Source organism: Jaculus jaculus, chromosome 12 (assembly GCF_020740685.1).
Source record: "Jaculus jaculus isolate mJacJac1 chromosome 12, mJacJac1.mat.Y.cur, whole genome shotgun sequence".
Taxonomy (NCBI): domain Eukaryota; kingdom Metazoa; phylum Chordata; class Mammalia; order Rodentia; family Dipodidae; genus Jaculus; species Jaculus jaculus.
In genome coordinates, this window is record NC_059113.1 from 5,208,532 (window position 1) to 5,230,489 (window position 21,958).

Here is a 21,958-nt window from a genome sequence, read left to right on the forward strand (position 1 = left end):
CACTCACCGAGCCCGCGGTGAACGTCTTGCCCAGGCGGTCCAGCGGCAGCAACGGGCTCTCTCCCTGAGTCCCCACGATGCTGACCGACACCTTGTCCCATGTGCCGGACCCAAAGGCCTCTCCGGTAGACACTCTCACCCTGATCATGGCCACAGTGCTCGCCAGTCTGGTCCTCCAGAGCGAGGGGTGCCAGGCTCACCCCTCCACCGGGCAGAACTGTTGGGTCAAAACTGTTGGGGTGATTGCCACAGGCTCTGAGTTCCCGCTGGGGCCCCACTGCCAGAATTTAGGGAGAGCGGGGTGGAGCTGGGGTGACGGCCTGAAGAGGGTGGACAGTTGTGGGTCAGGGCAGAACTGAGTTTTGGGGTGAGACGGAAATCCAGCTGAGGCGGGGGAGCACAGGACGGAATTTGCTTACGACCTGCCCCAGTGAACACGCCCGTGCAGGCCCTCACCCCTCTCCTCCTCGCCGACTACGTGCGATTTCATTTCCTCCCATAACTGATGCTGAGGACCAGTGCTGCGCCGGGACCTGTATTAGGTGCTGAGAATGCAGGTTCAGCGGCATCTTTATTTTTGCTCGTATGCATGTTGACACTCCAACGCGAGGGAGGAAAAGTCTATGCTCGGCTCATAATGATGAATGCTGAAAGGCCATCAAACATGGCAATATGAAAGTGTGAGAAGGTGGGACGGGGCACAAAGGCTCTCAGAGGCCAAGAGGAGGTGACATGTAAGCTGCATCTGAGAAAAAAAAAAAAAAAAAAAAAGATGTCTAAGCCAGTGGTCATACGCCTTTAATCCCAGCACTCAGGGAGGCAGAAGTAGGAGGATCACTATGAGTTCGAGGCCACGCTGAGACTCCATAATGAATTCCAGATCAACCTGGCCCAAGGCAGAAGAGCTTAAAGAAAGATCCTTAAATCAGGAGGAGTTTGGCTTGTTGGAGAGAAAAATAAGGTGAAGAAGAGGTGTCATGGGAGAGGTAGGTTTTGGCTTTGAGGGAATAACAGATTTTAGGTTTCTGGTTTGGAACTACTAAGCTTGATCACCACTTAGGCATACAAATGGAGAACCCACATTTGGGCATAGAGGGGCAGGCCTGGAGGATGTGCCTGGAGTCATGGGCACCCAGGTATGGCTAAGCTACAGGCTACCAGAGAATGTAGGTGGAGAAGAGCAGAGAGGGTCTCTGAATGTGATGTGCTTTTTGCAGAGGAGGTGGAAGCATGAAGGATTATACAATGAGTGTGTTAGTCGGCATTCCTGTGACTGTGCCAAACACCGGAGACAGTCAGCTTATAAAGGAGGAAGGGTCACAGTCTCGGAAGTCCCAGTCCATGATCTGTTGGTCCCATCACTTTTGAGCCATTGTGGTAGGAGCGCCTGGTGAAGCAAAAGTGCTCATGTCATGCCCAGGGGACTGAAAACATCCAGGGAGGGTTTGGAATCCCATCATTTCTTCAGGGGCGCATCCTCAATAACCCAAAGATCCCCTCCTCCCACCTTCTAAAGGTTGCGTCATGTCCCAGTGGTGCCTCCCTTGTGACGGGGCCTCTGGGGACCATTTAAGATGCAAACTATCCTCGAGAGGCAGGAAGGTGCCAGGAAAGAAGGGCGCTCCATGAAAACCAAGGAAAGATTGGGCAATCCTGTTACATGTTGCTGAGAGGTTAAGCAAGAGCATGGTGGAGAAATGACAACCGGATTTGCCAATAAAAAGATCTTCAGTTTGTGCTATTTCCCAATGAACATGACTGAAGGCATCAGTCTTTCCTTTTGTAAAAGGAGAATTTGGAGACAGGATCTCACGTAGAACAGACTGACTTTGAAGTCACTATTGTCAGAACTGAGTTAAAGGTTCAAGAATGACCCTAAAATCTTAAGTATATTGGCAAGGCAATATTTATTTCTGGGAAAGGGAAGTTAGCTTTTTTGTTGTTGTTGTTTTTAAGAGTTTAGGAAGTTTACTGGAGGATTATTATTATAATTATTTTTAGATAGAGAGAAAGAGGCAGAGAGAGAGAAAAAGAGAGGGAGAGAAAATTGGCACACCAGGGTCTTAGCGACTGAAATTGAGCTCCAGATGCTTGTGTCATTAGTGGGCATGTGTGATGTTGTGCCTTTGTGCGTGTGGCTTATGTGGGATCTGGAGAGTCGAACATGGGTCCTTAGGCTTTAAGGGAAGTGCCTTAGCTGCTAAGCCATCTCTCCAGCTCCAGCCATCTATCTTTTGTTTGTTTGTTTGTTTTTGCTTTTCAAGGTAGGGTTTCATTCTAGCCCAGGCTGGCCTGGAATTCACTATGGAGTCTCAGGGTGGTCTCGAACTCACGGCGATCCTTCTACTTCTACCTCCCAAGTGCTGGGATTAAAGGCATGTGTCACCATGCCTGGCTCCATCTTTTAAAAAAAAATACTTTTTATTTATTTATTTGGGATACGGAGGTAGATATATATATAGAGAGAGAGCCAGGGCCTCCAACCATTGCAAATGAACTGCAAATGCATACACCACCTTGTGCATCTGGCTTATGTGGGTCCTGGGGAATTGAACTAGGTCCTTAGACTTCACAGGCAAGTGCCCTAATCACTGAGCCATCTCTCCAGCCTGGGTTTCTCTATCTTTTTAACCTGACAGAAAAGCCAGCATGTCTCTCTTATATTTCTCACACTATGTAGCCAGCCATAGCTGGTCTTGAATTCCTGATCCTCCTGCCGCCACCTCCCAATGCAGGGACTATAGCCGTGTGCCATGTCTGTACAACCAAGCCTAGCACTTACCGGAATCCCACCATGGACCTGGTAACCCTGTTCCCAGCAGAGTCCCCCGGGTGATGAACTGGAGCCAGATCGGGGTGGGTTAGATCAACAAGGGGAACATTCCACACACACCTCTTTGCCTCTATGCTCTTGAAATCCCACCAAAGTCCAAGATTTAAAGTATAGCTCTACAAAGCCAGGGGAATCTGAAAGGTAATGGCAGTGAGTGACTTAGCAGGAAAAAGAAAAAAAGACAAGGAACTGGGGAGGTGACTCAGTGGGTACCTGAGTCATCCCCAGACCCATGTAGAAAGCTGGAAATACAGCCATCAGGGAAATGCAAGTTAAAACTACTTTGAGATCCCATCTCACTCCTGTCAGAAAGGCTATTGTCAAGAAATCAAATGACTATAAATGCTGGCTAAGCCAAAAAAGAGGATCCCTTCTCTGTTGGTGGGAATGTAATCTGGTCCAGCCATTCTGGAAATAAGTGGAGGTTTCCGAAACAGCTAGAAATAGATTTACCATATGACCCAGCTACACCACTCCTAGGCATATATCCTAAGGACTTTTCTCACTACTTACCATGTTTATTGCTGCTCTATTCACAGTAGCTAGGAAATGGAACCAGCCTAGATGTCCCTTAACTGATGAATGGATAACAAAGATGTGCTACATTTATACAATGGAGTTCTATTCAGCAGTAAAGAAAAATGAAATTATGAAGTTTTCAGGGAAATTGAAGGAACTGAAAAGGATTATACTAAATGAGGTAACCCAGGCCCAGAAAGCCAAGTGCCACATGTTCTGTCTCATATGTGAATCATAGCTACAAATGTTTGGACTTGTGAGTAGGAATAAAACTTGGTAGCAGAGGCCAGTCAGATAGAAAGGGGCTATAAGGGAGAGAGGAGAGGGGAGGACTTAAGGAGATGGCATTGTATATATGTAAAAAGATGGGCAGATTACTCAGGGTGGAAAGGCTTAAATGAGGTCAGGAGAAGAGATTGAGTAAAGGAAAGGTGGGGAGAGGGTTAATCAAAACGTAAGAGGTATGAATAAGTCATATGGAAACCTACCTTTTTGGACAACGGCACTCCCGTAAGCCATAGATGGTTACTAGAAAATTTTCAGTGCCAGGAATGAGATACCTTCAGTGAGTTGTTGGCCAGGGAGGTCCCTGATACTCTCCAAAACATTGCAGGCCATTGCCAAGGCCCTTGGTTTCTCACCAGTAATAGATGGTAAGGCCCTATTGCTGAATACTTCACAAGCTTGGGCTGCAAGGCACTGAGAAATCCTGCTGGAGCTGAGCTCTCTCTCTAAATAAATAAAGTTTTTAACAAGTCTATGGCTTGGGAGGTCATAAGCCCTAGGGGGAAAATACTACTGCTCTCTGGCTAAACTGCCCTCTAAACATTTATGTTTATGCCCACATATTAATGCTAGTGTCTCTTTTGGTTAGAGAAGTTTCTCTTTTCAGACATCAGCAACTACGGGGATTCAAACCCAGCAAATTGCTGAAGTGACAGTGGACTTCCACCTTTTTTTTTTATTACTGAAAACTTCCATAATTATAGGCTATAAAGCATAATAATCCCTCCCTCCCATCAGCACTAAGTGAGATAGACATCTCTACCATACCCTCCAAGGTTCAGGGACCATTGCGGTAGAGCCGGCAGAAAGGAGCCAAAGGACGGGGAGAAATATTTTCACGACTGTCTCCCGAATACAAAGTAGCTTTAACACTCATGACTTCACAGGGGCCGACATGACCTTACACAAGATCTACATAACACAAGGGGGGAAATGCTGATATCAAAATAGAAGACAAATTAGTTGAAAAGAAGGGATTCAGTAAAGGGGGAAAGGAGGAGGTGGAAAAGTGAGAGTGGTGGGAAGGGATTATGACCATGGCATATTGTCTGTATATATGGACATTGTTAATAAGATGTTTTAAAAGGCTGGAGAGATGGTTTAGTGGTTAAGACACTCGCCTGCGAAGCCTAGAGACCCAGGTTTGACTCCCCAGGACCCATGTAAGCCAGACGCACATGGTGGCGAATGTGTCTGGTGTTCGTTTGCAGTGACCAGAGGCCCTGGCGTGTCCATTCTGCCTCTCTCTCTCTGACCTCTGCCTCTTTCTCTCACATAAATAATATACTAAATTATATATATATATATATATTAATTTGGTTTTCGAGGCAGCATCTCGCTCTAGCTCAGGCTGACCTGGAATTCACTATGTAGCCTCAGGGTGGCCTCAAACTCATGGCGATCCTCCTACCTCTGCCCCCCTAGTGCTGAGATTAAAGGCATGTGCCACCATGCCTGGCTCTAAATAATTTTTTTTTCACTTTCACTTTTTTTTCCGTTCACAATTTTTATTAACATTTTCCATGACTATAAAAAATATCTCATGGTAATACCCTCCCTCTCCCCCCGCACTTTCCCCTTTGAAATTCCATTCTCCATCATATTACCTCCCCATCTCAATCATTGTAAATAATATTTTTTAAACGTTAAAAAAAATAAAAGCGGTGAGGGCGAAATCCCCAGCTTCTGGGAACGACGTCGTTCACGAAGAGCGGTGAGGGCTGTGGGAGCCCAGCCGGAGCAAAACCGCAGCTCGGGCAGTCCAGTTTTGGCTGACTGCTGCAATGCTGCTCTCAGCTGACTTGCTAGTCAAGCCTCGGTTATCCTGCAACTCACTACGTAGTCTCAGGGTGGTCTTGAACTCACTGCGATCCTCCTACCTCTGCCTCCCAAGTTCTGGGATTAAAGGTGTGTGCCACCACACCTGGCACTTAGGCATTTTTTAAAAGGGTTTTTTTTTCATTTTTAAATATTTTATCTATTTATTTATTTATTTGAGAGAGTGAGAGAGGGAAAGAGACAGCTATAGAGAGAGAGAAAGAGAGAGAGAGAGAATGGGTGCACCAGGGCCTTTAGCCTCTGCAAATGAACTCCAGACACATGAGCTACCTTATGCATCTGGCTTACATGGGCACTGAGGAACAGAACCTGGGTTCTTAGGTTTTGCGGGAAAGTGCCTTAACCACTAAGACATTTCTCCAGCCCTCAGGCATTTTTTTTTTAACTTGAGATTTAGCTTGTAACTTAGGTCTCCAGCAGCCACTGGAGGGTGTGTCACTGGGGGCGGATCTTAAGTTCATCCCTAAGGTGTGTTCAGAGAAGTGTGAGCTCGGCTGTTCCCTGTTTCTTGGCTGTTTGGTGGTGTCTCTCTGTCTGGATGTACGGAGGTGAGCCAGCTTCTCCTGCAGTTGACGGAGTTTCCCCTGGATTCTGTAAGTCTGAAATAAGCCCTTTCCTCCCATAAGCTGCTTCGGGTCAGTGTTTGTCCCAGCAACGCGAAGGTAACTGTCACACTTCCTTAATGGCTTTGTCAGCACTTCCTCTGTCCCAAAGACAGTTTTTCTGCCTACCACTAAACCTCATCTATAGTGGATCCCAGGAACAAGCCTTCTGAACTTATAGGACATTGAAATAATATTTGACCTCTACATGCACAAAATAAGGTACTTAGCCAACAGAAGAAACTGAACTAAAGTTCCTGAAAAGTGCTACATCTACTTACTTTAGAATATTTAATTTAATTTATTTGAGAGAGGAAAAGGGAGAAAGAGAGAGAGAATAGGCACACCAGGACCTCTAGCCACTGTAAACGAACTCCAGACACATGTGCCCCCTTATGCATCTGGTTTACATGGGTCCTAGGGAATTGAACCTGGGTCCATAGGCTTTGCAGGCAAGCACCTTAACTGCTAATTCATCTCTCCAGCCCTCTACTTACTTTAAATATTTTATTTTTTTTAAATTTATTTGACAGAGAAAGAGGGATGGAGGGAGAAAGAGAGAGGAGAGAGAATGGGTGTGTCAGGGCCTCCAGCCCCTGCAAACGAACTCCAGATGCATGCACCCCCTTGTGCATCTGGCTAATGTGGGCCCTGGGAAATCGAACCTGGGTCCTTTGGCTTTGCAGGCAAATTCCTTAACCGCTAAGCCATCCCTCCAGCCCCCTCTACTGACTTTAAACAAAGCTGAATAGACTGATAAAATTCTTTTGATCATAGAGAAATGGAGTGCAGCATGATCAGAACCAAATTACCTTGGTCTACCTTTAGCCCCTTAGTAACCACTTATGGCCCCCCTTTATGTCTGACCTAACATCCTTGTGACTATCGGGTGAAACCTTTTCAAATGAACTTACAGACCCCCAGCTCCCACCACCCCCAAGCCTGAGAATATCTTCAGAGCCTCTGAAGCCTCAGGTGATTTCCCCTGCTCTGCTGCAGCACGCCTGAGCTTTCTCCAGTGTGTCTGAGAAGTGCCATGGTTTACGACTTTCTTTTGTAATGTAACTATAAAACTTTCATGGAATTGTTAACATGTTGGAACATGGACTTTGGGGAAAACTGAACCTGTGTTCCTGGGCCTTGGTTACTCATAGTTGGCTCCATCATAAACTCCATCTTACTCCCTTTGAGGCGAGAGCTGTGTGATTTACGTTGACAGGTCTCTGCTGAAGTAGTTTTTTCAGAACTCTCCAGTGAATTTTATATGTGCCTGGCAAGTTGGGTATCAAACACTGCCTCTTTCATGCCCGGTTCCTCCATAATGCCTGTCCCTCCTCTTTTGTCTCCCAGTCCCTCATCTTCATGGGAGCCTTGGCTGGCAACAACCAAGTGTGCCCGGCAGCTCTTATGAGTCCGTCGAGCAAGGACTGACTTTCCTCATTTGCCTCAGATTATGCAGCCCTTGTCTGAAGGACACAAATTTTCCTTATCAGGAAACACGCACACTGACCCCTCCATCCCCATGTCCCGTCTCAGAGGACAGACCATGAGAGAGGCACTGACCCCTCCATCCCCATGTCCCATCTCAGGGGACAGACCATGAGAGAGGCACTGACCCCTCCATCCCCATGTCCCATCTCAGAGGACAGACCATGAGAGAGGCACTGACCCCATCCATCCCCATGTCCCATCTCAGGGGACAGACCATGAGAGAGGCACTTTTACTTCTTACTCAAAGGCTCTTCAGAAGCACGATAAGCCATGACTCGCATAGTTTCTTGTACTCGGCCAATTTAAAGTCCCCATCTGCAAACTGAATCATTGGTTTTCCCTTACTCTCTTTTTAGTTTATTTTTATTTGAGAGCGACTAAGAGGCAGATAGAGAAAGAGAGAGAATGGGCTCAGCAGGGCCTCCAGCCACTGCAAACAAATTCCAGATGCATGTGCCACCATGTGCATCTAGCTGATGTGAGTGCTGGGGAATTGAGCCTGGGTCCTTAGGCTTTGCAGGCAAGCACCTTAACCACTAAGCCATCTCTCCAGCCCTCCCTTACTCTATATTAAAGGTCAGACCTGAGGGATTATCTTCTATCACATCTAACTCACTTTCTCCTCACTGTCTGATTTTTCCCATGGGTTCTGACCTTTCTCATTGCTGGGACAAAATCCCTGACAAATGGTTTATATGTACACCTCTGTAAGCAAGTATATTAGTTATTCAAGAAAACCAAAAGCAGAGGTAAGCACAGTCTCGATATTTGGATTTTCGGAATAGTAAAGCCTAGGACCAGCCCTCCCTTGGGTGAGGACAATTGCCCATGAGGGAAAGGTTGAACTCTTTCTTTGTTTTGTTGAAGCAAGGTTTCACTCTAAACCAGACTGACCTGAAACTCACTCGTATCCCCAGGCTGGCCTCAAACTCATAGTGATCCTCCTACGTCCACCTGCCAAGTGCTGAGATTATAGACAGGAGCCACCGCATCAGGTTTGAGAGGTTGAACTCTGGAGCAGGAGGCATCATGATCTGAGGGTTATTCTAAAAAAGACATATTAAGAAATTAGAATGCATCTGGCTTTACCTGGGTACTGGGGAATTGAACTCAGGTTATTAGTCTCTACAGGCAAGTGCCTTAACCGCTGAACCATCTCTGCAGCACCTAATATATATATTGGTTTTTTAAGGTAGGGTTTTGCTCTAGCCCAGGCTGACCTGGAATTCAATTTGTAGCCTTAGGGTTGCCTTGAACTCATAGCCATCCTCCTACCTCTGCCTCCCAAGTGCGGAGACTGGCATGCTCCACCATGCCAGGCACTAATATTTTATTTCTATTTATTTATTTGAGAGAAAAAGAGGCATATATACATATATAGGTAGAGAGAGAGAGAGAGAGAGAGAGAGAGAGAGAGAGAGAGAGAGAATATGGGCATGCCAGGGCTGCCAACCACTGCAAAGAACTCCAGACACATACATCACCTGTGCATCTGGCTTACATGAGTTCTGGGGAATTGAACCTGGGTCCTTTGGCTTTTCATGCAAGTGTCTTAACCACTAAGCTACCTCTCCAGCTGTGGTGGTTTGATTCAGGTGTCCCCCATAAACTTAGGTGTTCTGAATGCTAGGTACCTAGCTGATGGAGATTTGGTAATTAATGCCTCCTGGAGGGAGTGTATTGTTGGGGGCGGGTTTATGGGTATTAAAGCCAGTTTCCCCTTGCCAGTGTTTGGCACACCCTCCTGTTGCTGTGGTCCATCTTATGTTGGCCAGGGGGTGATGTCCACCCTCTGCTCATGCCATCATTTTCCCCTGCCATCGTGGAGCTTCCCCTCGAGCCTGTAAGCCAAAGTAAACCTCTTTTTCCCAGAAGCTGCTCTTGGTTGGGTGACTTCTACCAGCAATGCGAACCTGACTGCAACACCAGCCCTTGGTGCTTTTTTAATGTTTATTTATTTGCAAGAGAGAGAGAGAGAGAGAGACTTGCCAGGGCCTCTTGCTGCTGCACCACTTTGATCATATGTGGGGAATTGAACCCAGGCCTGAAGTCTTTACAAGCAAGTACGTTTAACTGCTGGGCCAACTTCCCAGCCCCAGTTCCTGGGGACGGTCTGCTTTGTGGTGATACATCACCAACATAATCATGTGTCGTAAACATCAGAAACAAGACCCGAACTGTTTTATCAAAGACACAACAGAAGCCAGGCGTGGGGGCACACGCCTTTAATCCCAGCACTTGGGAGGCAGAGGTAGGAGGATTTCCATGAGCTTGAGGCCACCCTGAGACTACATAGTGAGTTCCAATTCATCCTGAGCTAGAGTGAGACTCTACCTTAAAAAAGAAAGAAAGAAAGAAAGAAAGAAAGAAAGAAAGAAAGAAAGAAAGAAAGAAAGAAAGAAGGAAAGAAAGAAAAAGAGAGAAGGAAAAGAAATAACAGGAAAAAGGACAATTATGAATTATGAACAGGATATTATTCAGACAATACATGGAACAAACAACATGGCTCATGAAATTAAAAAAAAAAAAAAAAAAAGACAGGAGCCAGGTGTGGTGGCACACACCTTTAATCCCAGCCCTCGGAGGCAAAGGTAGGAGGATCACCATGAGCTCGAGGCCACCCTGAGACTACATAGTGAATTCCAGATCAGCCTGGGCTAGAGTGAAACCTTATCTCAAAAAAACAAAAATAGGGCTGGAGAGATGGCTTAGTGGTTAAGCGCTTGCCTGTGAAGCCTAAGGACCCCGGTTCGAGGCTCGGTTCCCCAGGTCCCACATTAGCCAGATGCACAAGGGGGCGCACGCGTCTGGAGTTCGTTTGCAGAGGCTGGAAGCCCTGGCGCACCCATTCTCTCTCTCCCTCTATCTGTCTTTCTCTCTATGTCTGTCGCTCTCAAATAAATAAATAAATAATGAACAAAAAAAATTAAAAAAAAATAGAATAAAAATTTTTTAAATGACAGGATGGGCTGGAGAGATGGCTTAGTGGTTAAGGTGCTTGCCTGCAAAGCCTAATGACCCATGTTTGATTTTCCAGGACCCACATAAGCCAGATGCACAAGGTGGCGCATGTGTCTGCAGTTCATTTGCAGTGGCTAGAGGCCCTGGCATGCCCATTCTCTCTCTATCTGCCTCTCTCTTTCTCTCTCAAATAAATAAAATAAATCTTTAAAAAGTGTCAGGAGAAATTAAAAACTCAATAGCAGGGCTAGGTAGATGGCTCAGCAGTTAAGGCGCTTGCCTCCAATGCCTAATGACCTGGGATGGATTCCCCAGTACCCACGAAAATCCAGATGCACAAAGTGACACACGCATCTGGAGTTCATTTGCAGTGGCAAGAAGCCCTGGTGCACATATTCTCATATTCTGCCTCTCCTTCTCTCTCTCTCTCTCTCTGCTTGCAAATGAATAAAATAAAATTAAAAAAAAACTCACATGACGCGGTGGTACATGTCTTTAACCCTAGCACTCGGGAGGCAGAGGTAGGAGAATCACCATGAGTTCAAGGCCACCCTGATACTACACAGTGAATTACAGGTCAGCCTGAGCCAGAGTGAGACCCTACCTCAAAAAACCAATAATAATAATATGATAATAATAACTAATAAATAAATAAATAAACAGCAAGAATCAACATGATGGAAAATGGGAGAAAAATGGAAGATGAAGAACCAAGTCAGGAGATCAAGGTAGTGGTTTGATTCAGGTGTCCCCCATAAACTCAGGTGTTCTGAATGCTGGGTTCCCAGCTGATGGAGATTTGGGAATTAGCGCCTCCTGGAGGTGGTGTATTGTTGGGGGCGGGGTTATAGCCAGTGTCTCCTTGCCAGTGTTTGGCACATTCTCCTGTTCCTGTTGTCCATCTGATATTGGCCAGGGGGTGATGTCCACACTCTGCTCATGCCATCGTTTTCCCCTGCCATCGTGGAGCTTCCCCTCAAGTCTGTAAGCGAAAATAAACCCGTCTTTCCCACAAGCTGCTCTTGGTCGGGTGATTTCTGCCAGCAATGCGACCCTGACTGCAACAGCCACTGCCTGAGTCAAATTGTAAAATAGGTAAAAGGAGAGAAGGAAATAATTAATGAAACAATTCAAGACATTTTCCAAACCCTGAGGGACACGAGTCTCAGTCTTGAGTGGGCCCAACTAAGAACACTGCACAGAATAAACACAGACCTCCCAGGACACGTCGTTATGAAATATGGAAGTCTCAAGCGAAGGAGGAATCCTCAGAGCCTCTGCGGAAGGGTAACAGGTCATACGACAAGAATGAGGAAGCCAGATTCCCAAGACTCCTTCACAGTAACCCTGCTTTCCCAATGGAAAATGCTTTCACAATTCTGAACAAAATTTATTTCACACCTATTATTGAAACATAGGTAGATAATAAACATTTACACACATATAGCATCTTCAATTCTCTTCCTGTCCTTTTGTTCTTGAAGAATACGTTCATGAGATAAACAAGAAAGGGTCCAGTATGGGATAGGGAGAATAGGAATTCCAGCACAGCAGAGGGGTGAGAGGACGACGGTGAGCCCAGAGACTGGCTAAGCAGCCGTAAGGAACTGACGGTGCAGCCTGGACATGGCCTGGAGAGGCTCCCTTAGGAAGACCAAGTGCTTAGTGTTCCTCCGCATATTGTAGGGTGTTCTAGACACATGGTGATGTTTTGGGTTAAATTAAGGAAAAATATATAGAAAAATATTACCAATAATCACAAATATGTAATTATTATCTAGAGAAACAGCAAAACTTTTTGTAGAGAAATACAAATAAAGTATTCTATATGCCATCAAGTTTCCTACGAATGGCATGTGGATAATCAAAATCATGTAATCATTCAATGAAAATTTGCTTGTGGTTCTTATGAAATTATACCAGAAAGACAACAGATGAGGGAGGGAGGTTTGCAAATGCAACAGGAGCTAGACTAGGGAAAGAAGCCGAGCCTGTTTTCCTTAGTAGAAATCCTATGATTGCCTAGAGATGAAAAAACCAACAAACCATACACATAAGCTATGTTGAGATGTATCAGTAAATGCCAAGATTGCCAATGAAATGAGTCAAACAGTTCTACTCTTTTTTTTTTTTTTTTTTTCTTTTCAAGATAGGATCTCACTTTAGCTCAGGCTGACCTGAAATTCACTATGTAATCTCAGGGTGGCCTCAAACTCACCGTGATCCTCCTACCTCTGCCTCCAGATTACTGGGCTTAATGGCATATGCCACCATGCCCAGAAAGAGTTCTGCTCTTTAAATCATATGTATCTAAGCCATGGTAGTGTATATTTACAGTCCTAGCACTCAGGAAGCAGAGGTGGGAGGATCAAATTTCGAGGTCAGCCTAGACTATATAGCAAAACCCTGTCTTAAAAATAAATGGGCGTGGTGGCACACACCTTTAATCCCAGCACTAGGGAGGTAGAGGTAGGAGGATTGCTGTAAATTCGAGGCCACCTGAGACTACATAGTGAATTCCAGGTCAGCCTCAGCTAGAGTGGGACCCTATCTTGAAAAAAAAAGAATGAATAGATATGTGTATGTGTGTGTGTGTGTGTGTGTGTGTGTGTGTATGTATGTGTGTGTGTATGTACGTGTGTGTGTGTGTATGTATGTGTGTGTGTATGTGTGTGTATGTATGTGTGTGTGTATGTGTATGTGTGTGTATGTATGTGTGTGTATGTATGTGCGTGTGTATGTATGTGTGTGTGTATGTATGTGTGTGTATGTATGTGTGTGTGTGTATGTATGTGTGTGTGTGTATGTGTGTGTGTGTGTGTATGTGTGAATGCATGATTGTATGCTGTGGGGGATCAAATCTAGGGCCGAACAAGAACCGTACCATCGAGCTATAGCCCCAGCATTGCTGTAGATGCTTTGACTAAAATGTTAGAATTTGGGCTGGAGAGATGGCACAGCAGTTAAAGGCATTTGCTTGCAAAACCTGATGGCCTGGGTTCAATTTCCCTATACACATAAGTCTGAATGCACAAAGTGGCGCATGAGTCTGGAGTTTGTTTGCAGTGGCAAGAGGCCCTGGTGCACCCGTACTCACTCTTGCTTTCTCTGTCAGCCACTTTCTCTCTGTCTGAAATAAATAAATAAAAAATATGTTTATAAAAGAATTTTAGAAGTAAAAATAATGCAAATAAGAAGAAATGAAAAGGGGGCTGGAGAGATGGCTTAGAGGTTAAGCCCTTTCCTGTGAAGCCTAAGGACCCTGGTTCAAGGCTCGATTCTCCAGGACCCACGTTAGCCAGATGCACAAGGGGGCGCACACGTCTGGAGTTCCTTTGCAGTGGCTGGAGGCCCTGGCGCACCCATTCGCTCTCTCTCTCTATCTGCCTCTTTCTCTCTCTGTCTGTCACTTTCAAATAAATAAGTAAAAATAAACAAAAAAATTGTTTTTTAAAAAAGAAGAAATGAAAAGGAAGGAGAGAGTACTGAAAACCTATGACAGAGAAGCTCATGAGCCCTAGGGGTGTAACGTCTGCTGCTGTCCAGCTAAACGTACATACTATGCTCACCAAACTGCTCGGTAAGCACTTTTCCTAATGTTCATATCCATATATTAATTCTACTCTCACTTTTGGTCAGAGAATCTTCTCTTTTCAGATGGCAGTGACCTTGGGATGACTCAGAGGGCACCATGGTGCTGAGAAGAAGTGACAGAGGAGTGCTCAGAACTGAAATATCTCTATCACGCCCTCCAAGGCTCAGAGATCATTGCGGAATAGGTGGTAGAAAAATGTAAGAGCCAAAGGAAGAGCAGGACTCCTTACAATGTGCTCCTCCAGACACAACTTGGCCTGGATATCCATGACCTTACAGTGCCTGGTACTATCTACCCAAGACCCTCATAATAGGAGGAAGAGATGATGACATCAAATGAGACTAAGTGAGAGGGGGAGGGGATGTGATGGAGGGTGGATTTGTGAAGGGGAAAGTAGGGAAGGAATAACCACGGTTTATTGTCCATAATTCTGTAAGTTGTCAATTTAAAAATGTTTAAAAATTAAAAGGGAGGCTGGAGAGATGCCTTATAGGTTAAGACGCTTGCCTGCAAAGCCAAAGAACCAATGTTCAATTCCCAAGGACCCACATAAGCCAGATGCACAAGGTGGTACAATGTGTCTGGAGTTCATTTGCAGTGGCTGGAGGCCCTGGTGCACCCATTCAATCTCTCTCTCTCTCTCTCCCCCTCTTTCTGTCTCTATCTCTCTCATAAAAATAAAACATTTTTAAAAATAAAAATTAAAAAATGGGTGTCGTGGCACATGCCTTTAATCCCAGCACTCAAGAGGCAAAGGTAGGAGGATCGCCAGGAGTTCAAGACCACCCTGAGACTTCATAGTGAATTCCAGGTCAGCCTGGGCTAGAGTGAAACCCTACCTCAAAAAACAAAACAAAAAAAATTTAATTAAAAATAAATAAATAAAAGGAAAGAAATTGAAGAACATTCCAGATCTCAGCATGGTGCTTGATTCTTACATTAACTACCATTAAGCACCAGTGGCCTTGAAGCACTTTTTTTTGTTGTTGTTTATTTTTATTCATTTATTTGAGAGCAATAGAGAGAGAGAAAGAGGCAGATAGAGAGAGAGAATGGGTGTGCCAGGGCCTCCAGCCACTGCAGACGAACTCCAGATGCATGTGCCACCTTGTGCATCTGGCTCTCGTGGGTCCTGGGGAATCGAGCCTCGAACCGGGGTCCTTAGGCTTCACAGGCAAGTGCTTAACCGCTAAGCCATCTCTCCAGCCCCCTGAAGCACTTTAAAATATATATTTTTTATTTATTTATTGAAAGAGACACAGAGAGAGAATGGGCACGCCAGGGTCTCTAGCCCCTGCAAATGAACTCCAGGCGCATGCGCCCTCTTGTGCATCTAGCTTATGTGGGACCTGGGGAATTGAACCAGGGTCCTTTGGCTTTGCAGGCAAACACCTTAACTGCTAATCCATTTTCTCCCGCCCCTGAAGCACTTTTTTGTTATTTGGAATAAGGGAGAGAAGCTGATGCAGGGAGAAAGGGCCTTTTCAGAAGTGAGAACTTAAGGAAGTGACAGGGACAAGATCCGCAGCTCAATTAGGGACACTGGCAGCCAGGAGGGAACAACGCGTCCAGTGACAGAAAATCTTAACCCGACCCGCGTGATCAGCTGGCCACTGTAACCTCCTGGTGAGGCGCGTGATGGACACAGAATTTCCCTCTAAACATGAATGTCCTCTTTGCCTTCTTCACAGAAGCAAAGGCAAGAAGAGGGACAAGCCCAGCTGCTGAATTTGTGCTTATTTAAGCTGGGTGTCACATTGTGTTCTCTGCTTCCCCACCCTTGTGGTTACAGCATGGCTGCTGCAGAAAGGCCTAAAGGCTCAATGTATCTCTGTCTCTTCTGTCTGACTACCAAAAAGTTTGCTCCCCCCAGCTGGAGAGACGGCGCAGCAAAGCCTGATGACCTGGGTTCCCTTCCCCAGTACCCACGTAAAGTCAGAGGCACAAAGTGGCGCACATATCTGGAGTTCACTTCATCTTCACACATCACACAGGCTGCTGTTCTGAAAGCTATTACAGACCTCATGTCCTCAGACCACACAATTCAGAAAAAAGGTTTTTTTTTTTTTCTAGCAGCTCCCCTGGAAGATGATTGCTGCTTCTCTTTTCCAAGGTGATGACAGATATCTTCTCCCCTCCCTTGTTATGACTCTTTGCGGGTTACATGATAATCTCTGAACCAACCAGAGTAGATAGGAAGCTCAAATACACTGGTCGGCTTACGCCAACTCTGGTATAGGTCTGTAATAAGGGGTAGGGTCAGCCCCACCTAATGACCTGACTGAGAATGACAATGGGTACCGTCATAGGGAGATGTGAAGGGTGGGTATCGTTAAGAGACTAAGGTCGGCCTGCTCACCCCTTGGAAGTCGACAGTCAGGAGACCAGAGTTGGTAAACCAGGTTTATTCAAGGACACACACCTGTAAGACAGAGCTGTTTTCCTCACGCTGTATACTGGGGGACTCAGAGGTGCCAGGGCCTTGATATGGAGGGAGAAGAGGAGAGGGCTGGAAGGCTTTGTGGGGAGCAGTGTTTTATCATCCAGGAGACACGTCTCCTTTTCTTCTGCTCTTGCTGAACCACCACAGTGAAACTGCCCCCTGCACCCCCCCCCCCCCCGGGGCTAGTTGTTATGTTCCTGCCGGCAGACAAGTGGCTTTTCTGCAAGTTGAGCCTCACGGCATTTGCTGAGCTTTGCATTAGCGGATGTGCAAGAGTGACGCTGAGGAGTCACAAAGATTGCTAGAATTCTGGGCTCCAGGAAGCTTCCAGGAAGCAGTCCACGTCTTAACCATTTACGAAGTGTTCCCCTTGCAACTGAGGATGCTGGGCTCAGGGATGTAATAAATTACAGAAGAACTAGGGAAGAGTAAAGGAAGGGGGAGCAAAAGTAGCTGACAAAGAGAACTCCCAAAGGAACAGCCCCAGCTACAGGGTCCTGAGGGGAACAAGTGACCAGGCGGAAAACCCACTCACCCAAGAGCAGCAGTGTCACTTCCATGGAAACGCGTGGAAGACAGGTGGGTACAATCCCAGAGCATCCGTCGTCTGCAGAGAGGGATGACATGAGAGCTCAGTCCTCCTTATGTCACTTTGTGAATGTGACATGGGTAGGTCGTCACTGAGAAGGATCTATGTACTCTTTCTTTTAAATGTTTTTAAATTTTTATTTATTAGAGACAGAAGGAGAGAGAGAAAATGGGCACTCCAGGGCCTCCAGCCACCATAAACGAACTCCAGATGCATGCACCACAATGTGCATCTGGCTAACATGGGACCTGGGGAATCAAACCTGGGTCCTTAGGCTTCACAGGCAAGTGCCTTAACCGCTAAGCCATCTCTCCAGCCCTATCTATGTACTCTTGTGTGTGCTAGGTGCTAAGTCTTTTCTCTGCCCACAGTAGACATTGAATCGAGTGTGTATGCTTGCGTCCAGCAGTGTTCCCAGGGTTTTTCGGCACGGCTCTCCTCGGGCAGAGTCCAGCCGCTACCTGCTCTGGCAGAACTGCTCAGGAAGAGCTGCGCAGTTCCCCTCCTGCTGGGGGACAGGAAAGTGGCTGCTGCCGCCGCTGGCAGTTAAGCTGTGACGAATTTGCTCTGTCCTCATAAATGTCGCTCTCACTGACGATGAAGTGCATTAGTAGCCCCTGGCACTGTTGGCTTTGGCTTGGCATGCCCTTTGATCTTAAGGGGTCCTAAATGGTAATCTCTTTAACATACCTAGCAAAGGCTGTAGTGATACAAATGTGTGCTCCCTGATGCCTCTGTAGTTAGTGTCCACATGGAGGCTAAATAAAATCTCTGTGGGAAGAAAAAGACAATGGCAGTGTCTTCTATGCACTGGAGAATCATGCTCTCGTTTGTTTTTGTTTTTATTTTTTTTTTAATTTATGTTTCTCCATAGGGACTCATGTTGCCAAGGCTGGTCCTGAACTCCTGATCCTCTTGCCTCCATCTCCCAAGTGCTGGGGTTATAATCATGTCCAGCTTACTTGAAGCTGTAATACTTTAAAGCAAATACTATGACTTTAAAACTACATAGTGGGGAGCTGGAGAGATGGCTCAGTGGTTAAGGTGCTTGCCTGCACAGCCTAATGACCCAGGTTCACTTCCCCAGTACCCACATAAAGCCAGATGCACAAAGTGACATATAGATCAATGGATGAAGACCCTGGTGTGCCCATTCTCTCTCTCTCACTCTCTCTCCCCCCTTGCAAATAAATAAAAGTATTTTTAAAATAAAAAAACACATAGCAAAAGGAAACAGCTTTCACCTTCTTATAAAAGATGGGTCACTTTCTTAACCATTTGGAATTATATGTATGAATATAAAAAATGGAAAGATCTGAAATACAACATACTACAAGAAGAAATAACCTTTCAGTTCAAAAGGAAGAGGACTGAAGAAAAGGGGTGGAGAGGGCTCAGGGGTGAAAGAGCTTGCTTGCAAAGCCTGCCACCCTGAGTTCCTTTCCCCAGGAGCCATGTAAAGCCAGATGTGCAAAGTGGCGCATGACTGGAATTCATCTGTAGTGGCAGAAGGTCCTAGCATACCCATATTCTCTCTGTGTGTATGTGTCTCCCTCTTTCTCTCTGGCTCTAATAAATGAATAAAAATTAAAGATAAGGAAAGAAATGAAGGGGGAGGGAGGAAAGGAAGAAAGGAAGGGGAAAAAAGAACATAGGAAAGAAAGAAAACAAAGCCTAATACCATCCTAAAGGTAAGATATGGCCCGGAGATGGCCTAGTGGTTAAGGCACTTGCCTGTGAAGCCTAAGACCCAGGTTTAATTCTCCAGGTCCCATGTAAGCCAGATGCACATGGTAGTGCATGCATCTGGAATTCGTTTGCAGTGGCTAGAGGTCCTGGCTTGCTCATTGTCTCTCTCCCTCTCTGTCTCTAATAAATACATTAAAACTATCAAAAGCTAGTGGGCTTGCACACACACACACACACACACACACACACACACAGGGCAATGTAGGATCCAAGCAGAGAGGACGCTGGATCAAAGTGCTTTACTCCAGAGACTGGGGAGCCAGTAAGGGGTTAATTAGGCCTCCTCATTTATAAGTAGCAGACACTCACTAAAGAGAAACCGAGTGGGCTGGAGAGATGGCTTAGCGGTTAAGTGCTTGCCTGTGAAGCCTAAGGACCCCGGTTCGAGGCTCGGTTCCCCAGGTCCCATGTTAGCCAGATGCACAAGGGGGTGCACGCGTCTGGAGTTCGTTTGCAGTGGCTGGAGGCCCTGGCTCGCCCATTCTCTCTCTTTCCCTCTATGTGTCTTTCTCTCTATGTCTGTCACTCTCAAATAAATAAATAAATAAATAAATAAATAAAAAATAATAAAGAGAAACCGAGTAAGATAGAGCTTATCCAGAGGATATAAGGGCAGAAAGGGAGCAGAGCTTGAGGGGCAGGCTTGAGACAAAGGAGCTCAAAACAGGACTCTGCTCCTGGTCTCTCCCGGTTTCTCTCTCTCCCTCCCCCTCCTTCCCGCTTTCTGATTCTGGATTCACATGACAGAAAATAGCTGTCACAGCATTTCTTTTTTTTCATACTCTCTGTTTCGGATCCGTGTCTGAGAGAGTAGACAGACCAGTTTTGGAGTGGCCTCATTCCGGTTTAAACTCTTTGGTACAGGGTTCTCCCTGACCCAGTGTGAGACAGGGGCCCACCTCTGGTTCAGTGGGGAGGGATCACAGAAATCACTAAGTATAGTAATGGTGAGCTGGGCAGACAGCAATGGGGAGGTTGCTTCTGGACAATAGGAACTTTAAAACAGCAAAAGTCACCCATATAATAATCCAAAGAAGGCTTCATGCAGGTGGGGTTTAAAATTAGTATCAGGCTATGTTGTAGCTCAGTTGTAGAGCATTTGCCGAGCATGCTTGAGGCCCTGAGTTCCAGTCCCAATAGCACTATTGCAAGGGGCCAGGGATGACCGCTAACAGACGTAGCACGTAACCATTCTCTCCCGCATTCTCCATCCTCCCGCAGCCGATGCCCCTGCTCGAGCCCCCTTCTCTTTCCTGGCTTCTGGGGCTGCCAAGCCACATCAGAGAAAACCGGAGCCATGCAGTTGGGGGCCTCTGCAAATGTGAGGACCCCTGGTCCTGAATAAGTAGATGTCCAGTAATTTCCAAGTAGACCAATTCAAACCATCCAAGATCCCAGTCAGTCTTGTCGAATGTTGGGGAGGAAGTGGCCCTTGGCTGCAGAAACGGCAGGGCAGGCCCTAGCAATGCTGCTTACATGCCTTGAAGTCAGTCGCTGTCCCTGAGTGCCCACTGCCCCAGCCCTGGTTTCTCAGCGTCCGTATGTGTTGCGTGCATGTCCTTGAGATGCGTGAGTGCCCATACCAGACAGTGGCCCTTTCCTAAAGGTCTCTACAAACAACGGACCCCAAGACCTGGGTTTTAGAGAGACTCCCCCCCCCCGACTCTTGAGGTCCTCTTTGGCCCATGGTCAGCAGCTTGGCCATCCTCCCCAGAGATGCTAAGATACAGGAAAGGGAGCTGTTTGGCAGCTTTTCTTTATATGCACAACTTAAAGACTCAGTTGCTCCTCCTTCCCCTGCCTCAGAGGAAAAGGTTTGTCTGCTGCTGTTCCCGGCGACTTCTACTCCCTTAAGGATGTAGTCCTATCAGTTCCTGCCTCTTTGTTAACAGGGTCTAAGATCTAAGGAAAATTATACTCCTGACGCTCACTGAGTAACTTATGACAAGTGGGCACGGGCCTCTCAGCCTCGGTGCTCTCATTTGCGAAATGGACTTGTAATAGTGCCTGACTCATGGGGTTCTGGAGAGCATTGAATGAACTGTCTCAGAAAAAGTGCTCAGTACAGTTTCCAGCACACAGCAAGCACCCAATAAAATGGCTCACCTCCCCTCTTGCCCTACACTCTAAAGGATGAGCTCACCACCCACATCCCTGAGGAAGCAGAAAGCCCCTGAGGAAAGGTCCAGAATTTACAGCCAACTAGACCACAAAGTGCCTATTCCCAGGCCCAACTTATCCCTCTTTAATCCTCTTAAGAGGCTTCTCTCCTTCCATCCAGCGAGGCTGGGTCTGTTCCCAGAAGACACAGGCTCCTCTTTCTCTGACTCTCCAGTGTCTTCCTCTCAACACTGGCTCCTTCCCATCAGCGTGTGGATAGGCTGAAATCTCTCCCTTCTTGTTTAAAAAAAAAAAGATTTTATTTTTATTTAATTATTTGAGAGAGAGAGAGAAAAAATGGGCACACCAGAGCTTCTAGCTACAGCAGATGAACTCGAGAGATATGCACCACTATGTGCATCTGGCTTAGGTAGGTCCTGGGGAATTGGACCTGGCTCATTAGGCTTCACAGACAAGTGCCTTAACTGCTAAGCCATCTCTCCAGCCCCTTTCCCTTCTTTAAGAAATAGAAGCACTGCAAGGTCACTGAGAAATCCTGCTGGAGCTGAGCTGAAAACCTTTTCCATGTAGACCAGCTGACAGAAAGCTGGAAAAAGCCACACTGCATGCAATTCAATGGGAGAGAGAGAAATCACCAGTGAAGATACCCAACAGTGGACACTGAAAGCCTTATATTTGGCCAGCTAGGCCAAATGAGCCAACAGATGCAATAGTGGCACATCTGTTATGGGGGAAACCATCTGCATTCTAATTTAACTGGAGGCCCGCTCCATGGGAGGGAATACATCCCTGATACTGAACTCCTACAACAGGGGTAGTCATAAGCCCTAGGGGTATAATGCCTGCTGCTGTCTGGCTAAATGTACATACTATGTTCACCAAACTGCCCAGGAAGCACTTCGCTTAATGTTCATACCCATATATTAATGCT

The 21,958-nt window shown here is 46.2% G+C and overlaps 1 protein-coding gene across 1 annotated transcript in view; it reads right to left on the reverse strand.

Moving 5' to 3' along the window:
• The window catches only part of Alox15b (arachidonate 15-lipoxygenase type B), a 40,659-nt gene that overhangs the window by 12,222 nt on the left and 6,479 nt on the right, over positions 1–21,958 (reverse strand). Inside the window, exon 2 of the mRNA XM_012951368.2 lies at positions 8–167. Within this exon, the coding sequence (XP_012806822.2) occupies positions 8–167 (160 nt within the window). The remainder of the gene's footprint in view (positions 1–7; positions 168–21,958) is intronic.